Genomic DNA, 22,679 nt, shown 5'->3' with positions numbered 1-22,679 from the left:
CACATGAATTAGCCCAAATCATGATAATTCATTTATTCAATATCTTAGTTGTGTAACTCTTTTCACTCTAACTAAGACAATAACCCAACCAGTAAATAAAAACTTTTAGGTTCGATCATAAAGTGAAATTCAGGCCTTACTTTTATCTTTATATAAAACTAACTTGTAACCTTATGCACATACATGGATATACTTAAAAGATATAATTCATACATATATAATTTAAATATTATTGATAGTTATTCTTATATATATTTTTTAACTCTTTAAAAAATCTTGTAAGAATATTATTAAATAGAAAATGTAAATTGTCCATTTTTTTTATGTTCATTAATTCTAGACTCTTTGATTTTTATACGCAATAACTTACCTGGATAGATATTTATGATATGGTTCCACATTTGACTCCAAAATTAAGAAACAAAACTCTCTAAAAATAAATAATTTAGACCACATGGCACAAAATTGAACTAAAATTGTAGAATCTAATTGGATTTTCTCTAAACTTTACCTATTAATATATATATATATATATAGATTTTTTAAAACAAAATCCAAACTTCCTCAATTAAATCCGAAAGCTAAAAGCCCTTTAGAAACCCTGGTTTGTGTTTCTAAGGGTTTTCTCTAATCTCCTATTGAATGTGTTTCTTTCCTAAAATAATGTGTTTCTTTCCTTTTAAGAGTTTTTATTAGGGCCTTTAGAAACCCACCATAGTTGGCTTTTCTCCTATTTAATGTGAAGAGAAGACACCTCTATCAACTGGTTTTAGCACCTTTAAAAAAATGTAGAAGAAAAGGTTTAACTTCCAAACAATAAATAATAATGCACCGACAATCACAGCTTGCAATTCCCAACAGTCCAAAATGTTTTAACATTTCCATAGAAAACGACTACATTCCACAGTCAAGTTTCACAAGCAATTGCTTAATCTATTCCTTAATTCTTTGGTTAGAGAACAAAGTCAGTGTAACAACATTACAGCAACACGCAAATCCATATATCTCATGCCCTCAAAAAATAGTAAAGACTGCTATCAGTATATATGGTCATAATCCAAGTAACATTAATGCACATATTAAAATGGACGTAAGAAAAATAAAGACAAAATAGAGATTTCAAAGAGGGAGGGTATTATGGTTTCAAAAAAAAAAAAGAGGGAGGGTATTATAGTCATTTGGAGAAAATACCAAGTGGGGGCATGGGTGATACAAAAATAAAGACCTTGATTAACACTATCACAACACGTTTTCTCTAAGTTTTCTTTTTCTATTTTTGCCGTAAATAATAGGATAACACGTTTGGTTGTAGACGTAGACCCCGTTTTGATGTGGGAGTTGGGAATTAAAGTGGGAGCATGAAATAAAATGTGATGCTGAGTTTACGCGTATACGCGTGGACACTCACAGCAATACAACATCAACAAGCAATAATGCTAAACACAGAAAATTACATAATTTTTGTCTGTGAGTAGTAGGAAGAATGCAATATGTTCATACTTCTATTATTTACGTGACAACCTGTAATAAAAATTATGTAATTTTTACATTTTTTAAAAATGCTAAAATTATAATAATGTTCACAAATTTTATCACAATTAACCACGTTATGAATTATGAGCGATAAAAAAAAAAAAAAAAAAATTATGAAGTTTATATATTTATCACTCACAAATCAGTGTACAGCGGGTTGCGGTAAAAAATGTGTAAAAAATTGTGGACAAATTTTCTTTTTCTCCGACACACGATACCCGCTATGCTGGCAATGTTGACTGGTGTGATGAGTTGGCGGTTTAGGTACTTGGGTTAGAGACAGTTGGCTCATTTTGCTTTGAAGCTACTCTGTGTCAATTTGCCATCTGGCGTATATGACTACGTTGACGTCTTGTCAGCCACCAATAAAATAATTTTTGACAGAGACGTGGACCATGTTTCGTAAGTTGCTAATGCAAGGCATATTAGGTTATTGACGGAGTACCACGCTTTCAAAAAATAAAAATGAAAAACATAGGAAATATATAAGATAGGATGGAGTCCAAGCTAGGACTTTCTAATTTTTTGCCAATTTGTTTTTGTCTTAAGCGACATGAATTCGACTAGTGTAGGGCCTTTAGGTCCCAATTCTTGGCGGTATCGTGTCTCTAGCATTGTAATCCCACGTTCGATTTTGAATATTTTAAATACTTTTTAGCAAAGTTTTTTACTGCTTTATCCCAAGGTCAAAATAGTTCTAACTTCTATCTGTTTTCTACTTATTAGTTTTTTTTTTCAACTTAGCAGTTGGTCCTTAATAATGACGATCTATGGCTAAGGTTTCTAATATATATATATATATATATATATATATATACACACACGGTATCCTATGTTACTATAGGGGAGGGGATGACCTCTGACTAATGGTGATTCCAGAAATTTTTCTTACGGTAGTTATTAAAAAACTTAAATTAAACATAATTTAATAAAATAAAATTTGAATATATCAATATCACAAAAAGCATGAATAATTATATCTTTAAAATTTTATTATATGAGTTTTCATATTTTGAAATTGATGTATGATAGTTTCGTTATCAGTTCTATTAACTGCATCATTTTCAATGTATATAACCAAACAATCATTAAACTACTGATATCCCATCTGTAGGGGGGCGGTTTTGGGGCTCAGGCCCAATAGGCGGGTGGTTCTGGCCCAAAAGTCCCTCAATAATGAATTTATAGAGAGTAGGTTACAGAACTAGGTCTTTGACAGAAGAAACGTAGTTATGACCAAGCCATGCAACCAGTTGGACGTAAGGATATTCCTTCAAACTTTTTGGAATAACGGTCCCTGGGGCTGTTTCTTCTACTTCTATCTCCTTTCTCTTTTTTTATCTTTTTCTTCTTTTTGCTTGCTATCCCCTTTCCATGGGGATTTCCTTCTCTTATATAGCATCCTTCCTAAGATCATGACCCTACACTTGTCAACCATCTGACCCTCTACTTGAGTGCCTGTCCCATAGGTCATCCTTCCTCTTTTCTGTGAGTTGCACTGGCCAAGATGATTCTGCGTTCCTGTCCCTTCCACATTAATGCGGCTGGAAAAGTAGTTCCTTGGCATTTAATGCGGCAGTTGTGGTTGCCCCCCTTCCTGAACGTCACGCACTATTCCTTCGTATTGGGTGACCTTTCGCCAGGTATGGAGTGCGAATTGGACACTCACTTGGCGAGTCCGAGGAGGTACTCCTCCTCGGACGCCCCTAAGTAGGCCCGGCCCATCATGGTTGGGATGGGATATCCTACGCCCATGCCTTTTCTTCTTATCGTGGCTGGGTTTGGTACATGTACTATGGCCCAACATCAGCTGACAGATTTTACCCCCCACACCATCCAATTATGAACATTTTGCCTAATAAGTAACAATATAAACAAAATACATCATCTTTTTTTATGATCTATTCCAACCAATTTTTGTATTCTTTAAGCTAATTAGTATTAAATTAACACAATGCTCCATAAATTTCTTTTTTTGGGGAAATCATAGCCAAGAAGTTAACAAAAACCTCTTTGTAAATATGCTCTTCTTTTTTCAACCTTATCATTAGAATGAAAAGATGAGACATTTTCTCATAGCCTATAACTAGAAAGAAAATTATTAAAGTCAATACATATTTGCTTAGAATATTAATCTTGCAATACAAGTGATTTCCTTATAAGAAATTTGTTCAAGGTGCAAAATAATAAAGGGTAAACTATAAGTTCATTCAATATATTCAATTTAGGCATTCAATTGTTATATTAATCATATTCAATAAAGTATTCAGACATTACTTAATTTAGTGCATATGCGTATGTACAAAATATATCACATAAATCCAACAAATTCAGCTAAAGACTAAAATAAACACTAATAGACTAGCCATTTGAAAATGTGTGTCCTTTGAGAACACAATTTAAAAATCACAATTAAACATTTGATTTGGGCTTTTGGGCTAAATTGTATTTGTTTAGGCAATTTTTGAGAAGTGTTATGTTCATAACATTTTCACGACACTTTTACAACAAATCCTAGATGAGCAGTTTTTACTGGTTCTAATTTTAACTTATCACAAAAATCATTTTTTTGTCCACCAATAACAGCTAGTAACAACTTACTACTTAAGATTTATTTGTGAAAATATTGTAAAATTTGCATTTTTTGAAATTCTTTGGTTCAACCTTCAATGGACCAAAATTTTGGAGAGATCAAATTTTATTTTTAATGGACTCAAATTTTGTATTTAGGGTGTTCAAGTTTTTTTCTAGGTGGTTAAGATTTTTTTCTAGGTGGTCAACAACCCATATTAATTTAAAATTCAAAATTTTTTTAAGTATTATAAAATAAATAAAAATCAATTCAGGGTGGTCACACCACCCTGAGTAACATGAGCCGCCAGCCTCTGAGAAGTTAAATGAGCCGAAGATTTTGGACCAAAATGATGGCCCGAGGTACCAGGTCCGGCTTACGTCCCATGGAAGATATCCATAATAGAAATGAGGGAAAAGGCCTAATGGGGCTGGATCCTTTATTCCTAAGAAGAGAAAATGAGACTTAGAGTGCGTTTGGATTCGGCTGAAAGTTCCCTGCGTTTGCGTTTTGTCTTCTTTTTTTTTTTTTTTTTTTTTTTTTTTTTTTTTTTTTTTTTTTTCACGCGTTTTGGAGCGTTTTGGGTGTTGCGGCTACTGTTCATGCACTGTTCAATGAACAGTAGCCGCAAACTTTGACTTTTCAAATTTTTTTGACCAATCACAGCACATCGTGTACTGTTCACGGACCCACAAATTTCACTTTTCAGCAACTTTTTCATTAAAAATGGGTCCCACGATACTATTCACACATTTAAAAATTATTTCGCTACAGTGTTTTTCAGTTTTCAGTTTCAGTTTTCAGTTTTCAGCTGTATCCAAACGCACCCTTACTGTGCCGTAGAAAAGTCTTACCCGAGGATTCTAGGTCGAAAAAATAGCTGAGGAAGAAGGAATTACCCAAAAGACAAACTGAGGAGCCCGGAAAAGTGGCATGCAATCCAAACAATAGTTACCTTCTTATTAATTAGGTGTTCCTATATAATGCATGTCACATTTAATGCTGAATGACCGGCCCAAACAATGTTTGACACCCGAAAAGCCAAAAGTCCATTTTCATCATGAAATTGAGAGACGAGACACTCGATGAGACAATGATCTACTGACATCCAGCCTAGTAATCCACTGAGAGGAAAGATTATCAGAGGGTATAAATAATTTCTTCCTTTACACTAAATGAGGATCGGAAAATTCGAAAGAGAAAATGTTTAAGCCTTAAGATTGTTTCTGCTTATATAAGTTTGCTTATAACCTCGGCAGAATTGTATTCACATTCTTAAATTTAATATTGTTCATTCTGATTCTTGATTATTCTTGTTTAGTCCCTCCGTTGTGGATTACCCTATTTTTTTACAAGTTAATTGTGATGATTAGAGCCCTAGGACGGCCATTCCTGTTCCAAGTGTTTTTGACCCCATAGTTACTTTCTCAAAGCATAATACAATGAAATATTATATGCACAAATAATGCCACGTGCCAAAAAATTATTTGTACTGGTGGCGACTCCAAAAAATTTTTCCAGGGTGTTCCTCAACAAGCACAAATTACACAATCTAATAAAAAGAAAATTTTATATATTGACAACAATAAAAAAATAGGCAAATATATAAAGTTTACAATTGTCTTCTACAAGTTTTCATATTTTGAAATCGTTACATGATAGTCTCATTATCAATGCTACAAGCTACATCTTTTTCAATATACACAACTGTACGGCACCGAGATTCCAAAGCCCATACCGGCCTTGGGCCCAGGCCCATCTAGGCCCCGGGCCCAAGCCCATTCCGGCCTTGGGCGCAGGCCCAGCAGAAAGTTCCAGTTACCTTATGCCCTTCTTGAAACTGCCTTAGAGTAAAAACAAGTTTTGGGTATTGAGTTCCCAGAGTTGACCGGTTAATCTTTCCCGGTAGAGCGTATGGGTCATATCCGGGAAAGTCATGGTATGCACGGGAACGTGAGTTGCCGAACATAATCGGTCAAAATGGAACCAAGTTCCAAGATCATAAATGCTGCACCGCCCTTTCACCTAAACCACCACTTTAACCAGATAATACTGGACCTTCAGTAGCACTAACGGTGACTGTAATCATAATCTCCCCACTAACGTTGGCTATAAAAAGGAGAAAGTTGGGAGAAGAAGGGGTTCAGAAAAAATTGAGAGAAAACAGTCAAGGAGAGGGTATCAACTGGGTGTTACTTTGAGTCTCTCTGCCGAGAACGACCCATTGTAGGAAATACTTAAAGCCCACTACAAATAAATTGTGAGCCCAAGTGACCTAAGGTCCAGAAGTCTTGCACTTGGTTCTTACAACAACCAAGCTACATTTGAAAATTTTGTTTTGTTGTTTCATTAATTTGTTTGTTTTTTATAAACTATAATTTGTTATATTGCTATTTCATTAATTATAAAATTATTAATTGTTGTTTAGTCTAACATAATTTAATTTATTTGTCTTTTATAATGTATTAGTTAATTATACTGCTTTAATTATTGTTGTTTAGCGTAACAATAAACTATACTACTTTAATTATTGTTGCTTTAATCTGTTTGTCATTAATTATACTGTTTTAATTTGTTATATTGTTTTGCCTCATGTGCATATTACACATTTACACTAAAATGTGTAGCCAGCCATGTGCAGTGCACATTACACATCCCATGTGCAGCACAATAATTAAAGCAGTGTAATTCGGCCCCATGTGCCCATCTACCCCCACCCCACTCAACAGACAAGCACAAGCCTTATGCCTGATGCCCCCAATCACAATAGCCAGCTGCCAATCAGAAAATTTCACAATCACAAATCACAGTACACATTACACTTAAAGACAATCAGTATCTCACCAACACCATCACACACTGACCAACACCAACGGATAAGAATAATATAAAGCCAAATTTAAAAAGTCAAAAAACAGGCAAACAACCAAATATTAAATTATTAATAAAGCTAAAGAGTACAGGTCAGCCAATCACAGACTAGTTCAAAAGAGAGAGAGTTAAAGAATAAAGAGAGACACTCTCAGTGGCATTTTTCATTTCGTAGTTTTCATTTCAGATTCAGATAAAGAGAGAGAGTGAGAGATTGAGAGAGAGAGAGTCAAAGAGAAAAAGAGAGAGAAATACCTTGAGGGAGGGAGCACGAGCATCGAGCATCGGAGCAGCTTTGCGATTTGCGATGAGGGGCAATCTGCGATGAGGGAGGGAGCACCGAGCATTGAGCGATTTGCGATGAGCGACAACAACGACGACGAAGACAAGCGAGCTATGGCGACAACAAGCGAGTTGCGAGCGACGTGACTGTGGGTTTGGTTTGCTCTATATTGGGTTTGGGGTTTGTTTTGCTCTGTATTGGGGTTTGGTTTGCTCTGCGAGCAACGTGACCGTGGGTTTGATTTCTGATTTAGTGATTTGCTCTGTATTGGCGTTTGGTTTTTTTTTTTTTTTTTTTTTTTTTTTTTTTTTTTTTTTTGTTGTTGAGAATATGTGGGTTTGCTACATCGGTAATCTGTTGGGCTTGCTGTGGGCTTGGCTCTATCTCTTTTACAAACTTTTTTTTTTTTTTAGATTTTAGTTCAAATTTTTTTTGGATTTTTTTTTTTTTGTTTGAAAGTAGAACAAATAAATTTTTTTTTTTTAATTTGAGGATGTTCCTAATTTTGTGATTGAGGGAGTTCCTGATATAGATTAAATATAAAAATTTTAATTATTATATATAATTTTTTTTTTCAGCTCAGGGTGTTCCTGGGAATACCCTGAGCTGTATGTGGCGTAGCCACTATTTGTACATATAAGATTCTTTATATCTCTTCCTTCAGGTTAGTTATTAGTACTTCAAAAATAATAATAATAATAATAATTATTATTATTATTAGTATTAGTCAACCGTTACATCACTTTAAGCTCTACAACAGTTTCATCACTCCTTCGAATCCCGTTGCTACCCAATTTTGTGAAAGAGGAAAGCTCCAAGAGATTCAACAAGTACCCCAGAGAATAACCAAATAGATGTAACGTGAGCATGCTTACAGTTTGTTAGCATTGGAAAAAGGTGAATGGATCCACGATTACTTTAGAGAAAAATGAAATTGAGATGGATGCTCCTCTTGGAACTGCATGAATGCATTAGAAAAAGTTTGAAGAACTTCATACTCCATAGTGAAGTTACCTAAGAACTAAAGGATGATCCATATGGCCAATCCTATAGTTCGTTTAAGCCTTTTATTGGGCTCACCAGGTTGGTATTTGGTAATATCAAAATGGGTGAATCGTGAATGTATGTACTGCACAACATGGCATGGAACTAAACTACAGACTCTACATTAATATCAGCTGCAAGTCTGTAACATAGATTTGTCCTCTAATAATGTATTCAGCTGCAAGCATGCATAAGCCTACTTCAGGCTCTGGTTCGGCTTAAGTTAATGGTGTGATTCACAAGTTCGGGGTAGATTTTAAGAGCACTCACAGTAATGGTGCTAAATAGTTATATTGCTAAAAATATAGCTATTTAGCACCACTAATCACAAAAGTAGAGTTGCAGCAGTGGAGATAAAGCTAAAAAATTTAGCTTCTCAGCTACAGTGCACATTTATCTTTAGATGTGCAAAGGTTTAAAAAAAAAAAATTAATTGGTTTCTCTCTCTTTTTTTATTAAATTAAGTTTTTCTCTCTCCTTTCTTTTCTCTTTCTTTTTCGCATTCACTCTTTCTTCTTCACCAAACCAAACCCAGCACTTCTCCCTTTCAAATTATTTTTTTGTTCCTTCCTCCAGTCATTTTTTCTCTTTTTTTTTTCTTTCTACTTCACCTTTCTTCTTCACTGAACCCAACCCTTCTTTTCTCCACCTTCATTTTTTTATTTCTTTCTTCCTCCAACTCCTCACCACTCCTTAGCCATTGCCCACCAAGCCGCCAGCGACCCAAGTCCTAAGCCGTTGCCGACACAATTCCCAAGCTGCCTGAGACCTAAGTCGAGTGGTGGTGGTGGTGGTTTTTTTTTTTTTTTTTTTTTTTTTAAATCAGAGTTGTGGGTGGTGGTTGTTGAGGTGGGTTTGTGGTGGTGGTGGTGGTGGGTTGTTGATTGGGTTGTGTTTGTGGTCTGTGTTCATGGTGGTGGTGGGTTGTTCCAAGCCATTACTGTGGGCGGTTGTTGTTGGTTGTGGCGGTGGTGTGGGTTTTTTTTGTTGGTTGTCCTTGGGTTTTTTTGTTATTGGATTTGTGAGTTTGTTGAATTTTGGTTGCTTTTATGTGTGATTTTAGTTGGTTTTTTAGATGATTTTGTTGCAAATTTGATGGATTTAGGTTGTGTTAATGGTGGCCTGTGGACAGTGGAGGTGGTTGTGGGTGGCAATGGAGGTGGCTAGGGTTTTGGGTTTGCTTATTGTTCTTCAGAATCTTCAGATGATCGATTTGTGGAGTTTTTTTTTTTTGGCCGTGGGGTGTATTATTTTATTGTGATATTTATATTATTTTATCATGTTGAAAGATAAAATAGATCCACTGCTGTTGGATATTTTGTAAAACAAGTAAATAAAATAGATAAAGTGACTTTTTGTGATGCTAAATAGCTAAAAAAATAACTCTACTACTATAGATGTTCTAATCTCTCGTAAATAAAAGGCATATATGCTACATTCGTTGCTACCAAAGACACTACCTATGAATCTCGGCCCCAGAAAAACCCATCTCTGTTTTGCCAAACCGGAACATCTGGCTAGCAAATCAAATAATAAAAACAAGAATCATCCAGGCATGCTCACAAAGAAGGCTAAAATCTAAGTCAGACAGCTGATGCTAAGTAATTGCTTAGTTTAAAAGTGATATAAAGCCACCCTGTCTTCCAACAATATGTCAAGGGGTAAATAACAAAATAAGCCCTGCCACTAAGAAGGCAAAGCAATCCATACAAAAAATTCAGAGAGAAAACACTTTTAATAGTTTTATGCTTCCGCATGTAGCAAAATGGATAAATAAGGAGCTCAACGCTTTCCACCACCACCTCCAAGCTTGGGGCCCTTTGGTACAGCGCCCTTAGAAACACCACCCTTGGATTGTGTCTTCTGTGTCTTGGCCATCACCTCTGCCTTCTTCGCCTTCTTTTCATCCTTGGTCTTCTTGATCCTCTCTTTAATCTCACTGAAATTTCAAAGGTCAACAAAACACAAATAGAACTATTAAAAATTACACATTAAACAACTAGGCTAAACGCCAGAATGAATCTAAAAACTTGGCAAATCAAAGAAGTTATAGCAGAAAGTTTCAACTATACCGGAGAGCAGCTTCACGTGCAGCATCTCTGACTTCTGGCTTCTCGGCCCGTCTTTTTTGTATGACTTCCAAGGTGGCACCAACAATGGACCTTGAGTAAGGCTTCTTGGCGGCACGGCGCTTCTTCTTCACAGATTCAGCAGCAATGTCCTAAGAAGCACCAGAAAAGAAAACAACAGATAAATCAATGACTAGTGCACCAAAATGCTAGCACTACGAGCCAAGGCCCCAATAGGGGCATAACAAACCGGAGAAATCAATTGGTTACGAAACATCAAATCACCTTCTTATGTTGTTTCCTGTACATGGCTGTCCATGTAAGCTTTGACGGCTTCAGGCGGTTGTGAAAATACCTCTTGCATTTTGAATTGACAAAGAGGAAAACCTTAAGCAATCAAACAAGAGAGCATATTTTAGTATAGATATATCTTATGAGATGATGAAACAAAAGAGTGAAACATATGCTATGAAGCATGAAGAGTTTGTTACAGTTACAAAACCAAGTAATCCCACCAACATAACTTACCTGAGAATCTGACCGAATAAATCTGATACCCCTACCAGGGTATATCTTGGCACCACTGAATCGGCAAAGTTCAGTCCTAAAACACCAAAAATCAAATACCAAATTATACACAATCAGTATATCATAGGACACACACAAGAGAACACAAAGCACAACCAAGCACCAAGTGTAAAAGCTTTGATTAAACCAAGAATTTAAAAGAGCCACACAGTTACAAACCATTGGCTCCCACAAGATAAACACATGATTAAATCAAAAACCAAACTGAAAGTTCATCTGATTGACTGTAGTCTTTCATTCCTGTTTTAGCCTCTCTATTCCGAATCATAAAACTGTTTTCGTTCTTAGCATTCTGAAATGGTTATTCAATTTTTTTATACAATTCTTTATTTTCTAGTCAGGTTCTTTAAATAAAAAATAAAAAATTGAGCAAAAAAATTGTTAATATTCTACAAAATTTAATGAATTTTAAAGGTTTCATTACATAAACCTGACTCTCAGAAAAAGCAAAACATCGTTGTTTCCATTGTTAATCTATGCACTTTTTGATTCTAGCATAAAACCGGATAGCAGTGTCAAAATCAAAATATGGTAGAGAACAAACATTTTTCATAACATATATGGTCTCCAGAAAGAGAGGAAAAGAATGTCATTTTCAGATCTAGAAGGCTCGAAGTATCATAAATATTGCATTTGGTAGAATCAATCATGAAAACAAGTTATTCAAATCGATGTTATTCACACACAGAGAGACAGAGAGAGAAGCTTACTTGAGAACCATGGCAGCGGATGCAGGTGACGCCGCTCGTAAACCCCTAGTTGAGTTGCAGAAACCCTAGCAAAGCACTTCACGACTCAACAATTTAATAACAAAGGATAAGGACTGAAACGACACCGGTTTTAGTTGTTGGGCTCGTCGTTATGGGCTTATTGCTGGATCAAAAAGACGACCGTAGTTAAGATTAGTGTTGCACTATAAGACCCCCCAAAAAAAATTTAAAAAAAAATAATATATATATATATATATATATATTGTGTAATGGTCTCAAAAATATATATATATATATATATATTTTTTGTGTCTCATCCTTTAGCTAAACTCTTCCACCCTCTACTCATAAGATACTTTGAAAACCTTATAGATCAATAGTGTGATGGATTGTATCTGAGACTTTTGAATTTACGTCATACCCCAAATCAATAAGTTTGCCATCTAAATACCTCTATAGGACTTGTTAAATATGCAAACATATTTGAGATAAAGTAGCAATCGTGGTTTAAAAGAAAAGGGGTGGGGGGAGGGGGGAGGGGGGAGGGGAGAGGGAAGTAAATTTTGATTACATTCTAGTAAGAAATACATTTTTTTCAAGAATGAATCTAAAGAGTTAGGAATGGTGACGTGACAAGTTGAAATTGTATCATGGATGGCCCGTCCCTTCTTCAAATTGAGGAGAACTCATGGAGTGAGAGAAGGCCAAGTAAAGGACAAGATGGATTGCAAATATTTTGTTAATACTTAATGATGTAGCTCTTGCATTGATAAGTTAGAGATTAGAGTAAAAAGGAAGGGACAATCATAAAGGTGTTAAGAATGAAAAGATAAGCATTTTAGGGATTCTTGAATACTGAACTGCTTTGAACTGAAAACAGATTCTTTGAACTGTAGAGAAATACTTTAACTTACTGCAATTATTTACTGTTTATACTGAGAGTAGAAATACTGTTCATGAATGGTAACTTGTCAGGTACTATTTCAATTAGTGATACTGTTTTTGTCTTAACTTGTTGATGGTAGTAATCATCCTTAACTTTTGTGAAGGTAATTTATATATATATATGTGTGTGTGTGTGTTAAATGAAAAATATATGTACACACTTGAGATGAGATCGAGGAGTAATCTTGAGGAGTAAAACGTGTAAACTGTCTACCCCCTATTCAAGGCAAGGAAGAACCACACGGACAGAACATTTTTGCCATCCATGCAAAGAGTCAAAGACATCTTTTTGCAATATGTAGGCCTCTTAAAACACTCATTCCAAAAAGAATATATAAATGAAACCAAATCACATGAATCAAACCCATGTATACATTTTCTTCAGGAAGATACAAGAGTTGTAATTTAGAACGCATAAAAAGGACATTACATTGATGGCATGATCACTTAGGTATTCATTGTTATCAAGAGTCAGAATATTTAATATGAAATTGGCCTCGGATAATTTCTTAGAAATCGATTGAGTAAAATTTAAATACAATTTCTTAAATATTGTACCTTAAGTTCACCGATTAAATTCAATCATGTGATTATTTTGGATTTAATTATTTGGTCAATATAACTACATGATTGAATTTAATTTATTTATTTTTTTTAAGATAACATTGTCCTTTACTTGTCATTGCATTGGTCATCCAACCACATGGTTAAATTCAATTAGAAAACCTAAGAAACAACACCTTGAATCTAAGTTTTACCCTAAACTTAACACACAAGAAGAGGCACAGGGAATTTGAACCCTTGTGAGCCACTAAAAGTAATCCTTAGGGTATTATATTCCAGCTCCTGGCGGTGAACTTCACAATCTCCAGTAAAATAACAAAACAATAGGATGGTAAGAGATATCAACAAGAGTTCAAGACCTGTTAAGGTAACTCCTCAGACCTCAGTCAAGTTGGCCACGAACTTTCCTCTTTCCCTGTTTGAACTCAAATCATGACATCCCATATAGCTTGTAAACATGGGTATCATGAACGCAAACCGGAAGAGCATGCCTATTTGCTCCCAACAATTGGGTTGGGTTTAAGAAATTTGGCTGACTCCAATGCCAAAACTCACAAGCAACCCTCTCATCATCATTCATTCATACAGTGCACTGTTTCCTAATATTAAGTACACTCACTGGTTTTCAGATATTATATTAAAATGAAGAAGCCCAATGTTGGGTACCCCACTACTTGATACTACTAGGCAATTCAGATACAAGTTGAACTTCCCTTTGAAACTTTTGTTACCTCCTTAAGAAAACAGTCACATCTGAGCAACAGCACAATTCTCATGTTTACAGTAACAATTTCACCATCAAAAGACCAAATTGAAGAAGGTTCAAGTTGTAAGTACTACCTTACTAAAAAAAAAGTTGTAACTACTACTACTTATGCAGCTTTAGCTGTTTCTCGCACCAGAGCAAGCTTAGCCAAAAGACCACAGAGCTGAAGATATGAACCAACTCCATCACAGATTCTCATATGGGCAAATCCAGTTTCCTGGAAACTCAAAGAGAACAAGAATTAAATATTGTAACAAAGACAAGACATTTGAGGAGTAGGAAGGATCAAGGTCAGCATGATATCTGTACCTTCATGAATTCCAATTTTAGATACTCAGCCATATCATAGTTTTTGATGATGCGGAATAGGGTTGTGATTATGTCGGTGGGGGAATAGCCCAAATCATAGAGCTGCTTGAGACCAGAACAAGATTCATCAAATTTCCCTTCTAGTACATTGCGCACCATGTTCTTCACATGCAACGGATGAGGCTGATCGCAAACCTGAAAACCAATGACAGACATTATAGACCAACCAAGCTATATATAGTGAAAGTAAATTACTAAACTGAGAAGGTATTCAGAGTCATAAACCTTGAAAACATTTTCTTGGTTGACAAAACGGAACCCACTGTATGTAGCCTGCAAGTTATTCAATGCCTGCCTCATGTCACCATCAGCAGTGAAAATTATGGCTTCAAGACCTTCCGGAACATAGGGAACCTTCATTGGTTACAAACACAGATCAACCACACATTTCTATCTTTCTTCTAAATTTCTAATGCATAGCAATAGAATATCCAGATTTAACAAACAATAAACTACTATAAATTTTAACTACTGTATAATCTCCTTTGTCATGGTTCTGTTGCAAACAAAATGAAGAATTCATTCAAAGTTCACTCATATTAACTAAAATTGCCTAAATGCTATCTAAACAGATTCATACATTTTCCTACAATACCTGGTTGTTGATGTTCCCTTCAAAATCAAGCTAGATGAACTACATTTTATCTTGTTGCACATTTGACAGTGCTATAATATACAAGCATTCAAGTAGCTGACGCAAGATAAAACCAAAACTAACACCAAAATTGAAGAATAGAAAATAAAAAAAAATAACCTAGGAATCAACACCCAAGCAAGAGAGAACATGATCTAGCAATCAGCACCTAGAGTTGCCTAGAATCAGTGCCAAGCTATTTGAAGGAAAAATTCCAACAAAACATTTGATTACTCAAGAAAACTGTCTAACTGTTATTGAATTACAATTGATTTAAGAAAGTCCAATTATTGAATTACAAAAATAATCTTGACTCTAGGAAATAAAATAAAATACTAATAACCTTATCAAATAATAAGACCTAAAATAAAATCCAATTGACCAACAAAAATATAATTGAATTCTAAATGTTGAAATAAAATTGTCTTTGCAGTTCCCATGTCAGTAGCTTAACCAGTTCATGATGATCAATCAAACATTTTAATGTGAGATCTTATTGGCAACAACTTTCAAGCTATATTCCTAATAATTTCTTCAGTTTGAAAGAGAGTCAACATAATTGCTCATTTATGTTCCTTCCCAAAAAGAGTCAGCTTGGAACTTGAACTTTTCATAATGACCAAGCATCGCATGCACAAAAAGAGCAAGCAACGAATATGGAGATAGAGAGAGAGAGAGAGATAACCATCTATTAAAATAGTGAAATTTTTTAGGGTAATACAAAAATAATAGTAACCATAACACCAAAGCTCAACTAGATGTAGCTTCAAGGCATCCTAGATGTTTAAAAAGAGAGGCAGACTATATTCCAAAATCATAATGCACTGATAGAAAGATCCCAGTCCCCCCCCCCCCCCCCCCCCCACTTTTAATTTTTCTACTTTGAGTGGAGTTGGTAATAGATGCATGAATGTAAGCATGCTTATACACACTGACATGCTGACAGGTAGGGACAGAGAAACACGTGCTTTCATTGAATACATGAATAAGATCTGATATTTCCAACCCCTTGGTGTGAGAAAAAACTTGAACTGAATAATTATACTAAAATAACCAAATAATTATAAAAATATATATCATGAAGCTTTATTGAATAAGGGATATATGGCTTTTGAAAAACCAGACAGAGAAAAAGCCTATTTTTTAGTGCCCTGAACGGATGCTAAATTAATAACTGAAAGCAATTTGCATTGACATTGAATGACAGTAATGCTGCTATGCACCTGTGGCACATTATTTATTAAGGAAACTAAGTATACCTTTTCAGCTTCAACCACCACCATGAGACGACCAAGTATCTCTTGATCAGATAATCTTGAAAATCGAACAATAGCACATCTACTTTGAATAGGCTCAATAATTTTAGAAGAAGTATTGCATGCAAGAGCAAAACGAGTGGAGTTTGAATATATTTCCATTGTCCTTCTCAAAGCTTGCTGTGCTCCAGATGTCATGCTGAAAATTGAAAAGGTTATTGACAAATACAACATTCGATACATGTTCTTAGATGGAAGAAAATATACCAAAGCCTGAACAATATAACATCAAACAACAAACTATAATAATTCCAGATAGAAGCCTTTAATGATTGGAGAGTAAAGAGACATTATTATCAGAACTTACCTGTCAGCTTCATCCAAGATTACTACCTTGTGCCGCCCAGGGGGCAGTGTCACTTTCTTTTGAGCAAACATCTTAATCTTGTTCCTTACAACATCTATTCCCCTAAAAAAGAAACAGCAACAATAACATATTTCAGAACCTAACCAAAAAGGCCCCCCCAGAAAAAAAGACAGGATACTAAAGCCTAGAAAATTTTACCCACCTGTCATCTGATGCATTGAGCTCCAAAACAGCCTCCTTATAATTTGGTCCCAGAAGCTCATGTGCTAGTGCGAGTATACTCGTGGTCTTACCGGTTCCAGGAGGACCCTGAAATAAACAATGTAAAGTGGATGAGCAGCATCATAAGCCTTTTACTTTACAAACATGAGCAGAGAACAATCATATGCAAACTTCCCAGTGGGACTCTTAACAAATCTGATCAAATTGCTTGCCATTACAATTTCCACATAACCCAAACCCAAAAACATTCGTCAACTGAGTCCGATGCAACTATTTGGCTTCACTGTGTTGCCTTTTCATTTCAGAAACAAAATAATATGGCACATTACACACGCCCTACATGCACACATGTACATACATACATATATACACACATAATGGCACAAACATATGTATGTGCATACTTATATACATATAAAAGGGGAGAAAAACCCTTTTTTTTTTGTTTTCGCTTTTACTCTTATCAGGTGTGATGCTAAATCAATTAACAGAAAATTTTAAAATAGAATAACAACAACAACCAAACCTTTAGTCACAAATTTTGGAGTTAGCTATGATCCTAAACAGACTAATGAGTGTCGGTCATATTTATTCTATTTGAATCAACTGAATCTTCCTCGCTGATGCATTAATTGAAAATATAAAATAGAATAAGAAAATACAAAAAAAAATAATAATAAAAAAAATCTTTAAAGTATAACTAAACAAATCAAAATCCAAATATACAGGAATGCTGATAAAGTTTGAAATTGCAAAAGAGAATTGCACTTCCCAGAAATTTCATTTCTACATACTGTAATTTCGGTGACTGAGTGAGACTGAAAAGAAAAAACGTACGGATAAGATGAGGTTGGGCATGTTGCCGTCGCGAGCGATGACTTGGAGCCTGGACACGGCATCCTCGTTGCCCACGATGTCGGCGACCCTGTTGGGACGGTATTTCTCTACCCATGGCATGTCGTAGCCACTGCTCGAGCTCCCACCAGACGAAGAAGAAGAAGAAGCAGCCATTTTTGTGTGAGAGAAAAAGGAATTGCTATAAGAACTAGATTTATAAACAGGTTGGGTTGCTATATTATGCTAATAATGCTTTTGCTCTGGATTCGGAAACCAAAACCCTTGTACCAACGCCCGAATGGCAAAAGGCCTAAACCCTTTCTTTTCGATTTGGAGGGAAATTGCACAAAAGATGGGGAAAAACCTTTTCCTTTCAATGTTTTTTTTTTTTTCCTTAAAACCCGACAAAACGTTCAATTTATGCTTTATAAACCTTCTCCATTTTTTATTTTCCTATTCAATATTTTTTTTTTAAAAGTATATATATATATATATATATATATATATATATATATATGTTTCCCTTAAAAATAACTTTGTAGCTTAACTACCATTCAAGTTCACGTGTCAGGTTTTGATATATTTATTAAACGGAATAAGACTTCTCAATCCTAATGCGACATATTTATTAAATAAGTTAGTCATGTCGACCTGTTTATCAAATTTTATCAAAATAAAAAAAAATACTAAAAAACAAACAAATAAATATTTTAAATATAAAATTCAGAACTAATGAGTAATTGCATCATAAATAATCATTCAAAATTAAAGCATATTTCAATATCACAAATAATCAATCACAATATGTTAAAGAAAATAAACCACAACAACTAATAAATTTATATATCTAGAGTTTGAAGAGTATATTGATAAAATTTTATTTAATTAAACGAATCAAATAGGTCAAATGAGTTCTATAGGCTGAACACTAACTCAACCCGTTTATCAAACGGGTCTGTCATGTCAATTCAAATATGAAACAAACTTATTAAACCTCAACCCATAACCTATTAATTTCATATTGTATCGGGTTTGCGGGTCATGTCAAATTTTACCACCCCTACTCAAAGTCCCCTTGTAACTGTGGAATTATTATATTAAAAAAAATGTGGTATCTTTCTTGACAAATGGATACACCTTGATTAACTTATTAATTGTTAAGATCATTGTTTTAAAAACTAAACCAGACTGATCGATTCAATGAAGAACAAAATTGGAGAAAAAAAAAGGTCAAAATCAAGAACTAAATTCAATTATAGTTCTTTGACTATTCCGGTTTTTTAAATCGTTGTTTATGATTTAAAAAACTTCTACCACTCAATAAGTTACTATTAATTCCTCTCTCTTAGGTGGCATTTGGGTATTGCGTTTCTTGTGTTGCATTTTCTGCATTTTTTTTTTCCTGGATGGGCGAAAACGTGCTATTCATCATGAATCGTGATTTTAGGCTTATGAATAGTGCCAAATGCGTGAACAATAATTTTTTTTTTTATTTTTTTATTGTTTTCAGTTTTCAGCAAAATAAGCAGTATTCAAACAGATCCTAGAGTCCCATAGTCTTTGAAAAATAGAAGCTCCAAACTGCGGTATCTCTTGCAAGATCAAACCTTTCATCTGAAATAACAAATTTTTGTATAGACTTTTATTTCTTTGTTATTTCCTCTCATGTAGTATTCCCATACCCTTCTCGTTTTCTCATTTGCATTTATATCAACAAATTATTGTAAAGGCTTTAATTTCCTTGGATCTTTTTCCCTCTGTGTTTTATGTACCCTTTTCCCTTTTCAATACCATCTTTGTGTTGTAATTCCCTTCAAATGGATGCATGTTTGGAAGAGATGTGGAGAATGTTTCATCTCTCAGATGAAGGGAAAGGAGTGATGGCGGTCAAGTCAAATGAAGTAGCTATTTCACAACATCAAATGCAGTTTTGTGCTCAAAATACAAACTAAGAAAGATTTCAACAAGTAGGCTTTCAAGTCTAATATTAGTGGATCACAAAGTTTTACTATCCAATAAGTGGGAAGCAATTTATTTTTGCCCATTTTTGCTAGTGAAGAAAGTCTAAAAGAGGTGTTAAATAAAAATCCTTGGTTTTTTGACAAAAGAATTAGTTAATGGTATCAGAGCCATGGATGGTAGGTGTATGAGTTTTATTTTTTTGCAATTAAGAAGTTACTAGGAATTTTATTACTACATAGCCACTACTTGCTCCTTGTTAGCGTTGGTCAGCCTAAAGACTCGTTGGCAAACCATAGTTTCGCGTTGGTCAGCCCCTTTGTTGTAGCCGACGGACAGGTGTTGTTTGGGTGGTCCCGTAATGGAGTTTCCCGAGGAAGTGGTCCCGATAGCAAGGATGCCAGTGGTTAGTAATAGTTCCGCTAGTAATTATTAATTGCTTGGAAATAGAATGAATATATTTAGTCGCTCATTATCGGTTGCTAGGACACACTTAGGTCAGGCACACACTAATCTGAACATGGAAAGTGATAAGATAGTTAATTCTGAAGAATATAGCATGCAAGATATAGACTGATATAAATGGAATATACCAACAGAGAGAACTGATAAAATCTACAGACAGACTTCTTTTTCTAAATTATCCTTCTTGACATATTACACTATAAAAACTGTTGAAAGAACTTATTCTTTATTTAATGAATATGAAAAAATTCAATTATTTTCGATGGACTCAATTAACAGACATAGAGAAAAATATGCATTTTTACATATTGGTTTGGTTCAAGTAGCTGTTAAACCATTAACTAGAGAAGCTTTACATGCAAGTGTTTTACTTTGTTTAAGAGATGACAGACATTTAAGATTTAATGACTCACTCTTAGGAATGATGGAAACAAGTTTACATAAAGGACCAGTATATTTTAATTGTTATCCTAACTTTGCTTTAAGCCTATCTGACAGAAATATTATGGATGCTTTAACTTTGAATATAAAAACAAATGGTTATTACATGAAAGAAGGCTCGGAACCTTTAGCTGTTATTTATAGGATTTATTATAAATTGATGAAAACCACCTTAGATCCTCAATCTATAGTTGATCCTTCCCCTAAAGGTGAGACTCTCCTTCTACAAGCCTCAACCCGAAATACTAGATTACGTGTACCTCAACAAATACAGTGGAAAGATATAACCCTTCCAGATAGATGGCAACTTGAGGCCATTGCTCCCATACCAAATATAGAAAACATTGAACCAGACTTCATAGCCCAAAATATAGACGGTACAGTTACTATTTCTTTTAATAATAATGACAGACATACTGATAGTCTTATAAGACCTAGCAGTTCTACAGGCAGAAAGACCCCTATGATGTTTACCCCTAGAGGCTCCTTTTCTTCTAGGACACCTTTCTCTGATTTTAGACCTTTACCTCCTCAGAATCTTCCTCCAGTTATACACCTTCCCCCTATAAACACTAAGAAAACCCCTATTCAGACAGAGCCAGCTTATTACCCAACAAATACCACACAACCTACCCTTAATGTTCACCAACCTCTTTATCAGCCCCAACCTCAACCTGATTCTCCTACCCACACAGATATATTAGGATTTACAGATGATAGAAAAATTAATGTTTTATCTAAAGAATTTGTTTTAGATAAAGAACTACTAAAATATGATTACTTAAAACTTGAAAATAATGACAGAAAGAACCAATTTTTTGAAGAATATAATGAACAAGAAAGAAACAATTTAAGAACTAAGTATTTTGAAATGATGACAGACTTACAGACACACTTTAGTTTCTTTGACTTTTTGGACTATTATAACAAAAAGATAAGTGTAATAGAGAAAATATTATCATGGACAAAGACAGAAAATCATGAGAAAGTGTATCAGACTTATCCACCATTTGAATCAATTATATTGAGTCAAAATAGTGGAGTCCAAGTATTGGCTACACCTATCAAAAGACCTAGCCTAAGTGATGATAACAAGAACCTAGACAGTATAATTCAACAGAACAATTACACCAACACCTATCTAAAAACTATTGGTCAAAAGCTACAAGACATAGAAGACAAAATAATACCCCCTTCTACTTCTATAAAAAAAGAAAATACGTCTAATACCCCTTTGTTTATCCCTCATGAAATACCTCCTCACCTTAGAGCACCTTTAAAGAAACCCATGACAGAGAAAACTGATAATTTACTTAATGAAATAAATAAAAAATTAGACTTAATGAAATTAGAATCATTAAAGGATATGGAGCCATTAAAAAATAAGAGTATCATAACGTTAAACACAACAGGACGAACTGACTCTTCAGAGGATGAAGAATCAGAAGACAATCAATTGACAAATTTGACAGACATAAATAATCTGGAATCACAATTCACAGATAAATTACAAATTAATAAATTAACTTTAGCATCTTCATCGCAAGATCGTAAAAAAGGAAGAATTGAAGATTTATACCCCAGAAAGAATTGGTATCCTAAACCTACTCCCCCTGATTTACAATTTGAAGAAAGACATACTTATGTTAATTCGTCTTATTCCCCAGATTTAATTTATGAATGGAATATTGATGGAATGTCAGAATATGAAATAATAAACCTTTTACATGAAATGACTTTGCTCATTAATGTTTATAAGAATCATGGAAAATAGGATCATCAGATAGCCCATTTAATTGTCACTGGTTTTACTGGCCAGTTGAAAGGCTGGTGGGATCATTATTTAAATAATGATGACAGAAATGGAATATTAACAGCTGTTAAAAGAGAAACAGATGGAAGTGTTATAATGACAGATAGACAGCCTTCACAAGATGCAGTTAATACTTTAATTTTTACTATAACTAAACATTTTGTTGGTGATCCCAATCAATATAAAGAAAGAGTTTCAGATGTTTTAATTATTTTAAGATGTCCACAACTTTCAGATTTTAGATGGTATAAAAATGTCTTTATTTCAAAAGTTTTAAGTAGGAATGATTGTCAACAATCCTACTGGAAAGAAAAATTTATTACTGGTTTACCTTATTTCTTTGCTCAAAAAGTTAGACTTGATATAGTCAA

At 34.4% G+C, this 22,679-nt stretch overlaps 2 protein-coding genes across 2 annotated transcripts; both read right to left on the bottom strand.

Moving 5' to 3' along the window:
* Nucleotides 1-9,882: 9,882 nt before the first annotated feature.
* LOC126709470 (60S ribosomal protein L24) lies at nucleotides 9,883-11,832 on the bottom strand. The gene is made up of 5 exons (XM_050409721.1): nucleotides 11,671-11,832; nucleotides 10,901-10,976; nucleotides 10,658-10,759; nucleotides 10,376-10,524; nucleotides 9,883-10,242 (listed from the first exon to the last, which is right to left on the bottom strand). Exons 1-5 carry the CDS (start codon nucleotides 11,679-11,681, stop codon nucleotides 10,086-10,088), a joined length of 495 nt encoding a protein of 164 aa, XP_050265678.1. The 5' UTR covers nucleotides 11,682-11,832; the 3' UTR covers nucleotides 9,883-10,085.
* A 2,044-nt stretch (nucleotides 11,833-13,876) lies between these two features.
* Nucleotides 13,877-18,014, bottom strand: LOC126709550 (replication factor C subunit 2). The gene is made up of 7 exons (XM_050409833.1): nucleotides 17,631-18,014; nucleotides 16,774-16,880; nucleotides 16,572-16,673; nucleotides 16,208-16,403; nucleotides 14,540-14,668; nucleotides 14,255-14,449; nucleotides 13,877-14,162 (listed from the first exon to the last, which is right to left on the bottom strand). Exons 1-7 carry the CDS (start codon nucleotides 17,802-17,804, stop codon nucleotides 14,052-14,054), a joined length of 1,014 nt encoding a protein of 337 aa, XP_050265790.1. The 5' UTR covers nucleotides 17,805-18,014; the 3' UTR covers nucleotides 13,877-14,051.
* Between the last annotated feature and the right edge of the window lie 4,665 nt (nucleotides 18,015-22,679).

The sequence above is a fragment of the Quercus robur genome, chromosome 12, assembly GCF_932294415.1.
Source record: "Quercus robur chromosome 12, dhQueRobu3.1, whole genome shotgun sequence".
Classification (NCBI taxonomy): Eukaryota; Viridiplantae; Streptophyta; class Magnoliopsida; order Fagales; family Fagaceae; genus Quercus; species Quercus robur.
The sequence above is the reverse complement of the archived record's forward strand: the minus strand, read 5'-3'. Positions and strand labels throughout refer to the sequence as shown.

Coding starts and splice junctions, on each gene's coding strand:
- LOC126709550 (XM_050409833.1), bottom strand. CDS start 17,804: ATGGCTGCTTCTTCTTCTTCTTCGTCTGGTGGGAGCTCGAGCAGTGGC. Junction 16,881..17,630: donor TGCCCAACCTCATCTTATCC/GTACGTTTTTTC, acceptor TGTTTATTTCAG/GGTCCTCCTGGAACCGGTAA. Junction 16,674..16,773: donor CTCAATGCATCAGATGACAG/GTGGGTAAAATT, acceptor TTTCTTTTTTAG/GGGAATAGATGTTGTAAGGA.
- LOC126709470 (XM_050409721.1), bottom strand. Junction 10,525..10,657: donor ACAGGAAACAACATAAGAAG/GTGATTTGATGT, acceptor GGTGCTTCTTAG/GACATTGCTGCTGAATCTGT. Junction 10,243..10,375: donor GCACGTGAAGCTGCTCTCCG/GTATAGTTGAAA, acceptor TTGAAATTTCAG/TGAGATTAAAGAGAGGATCA.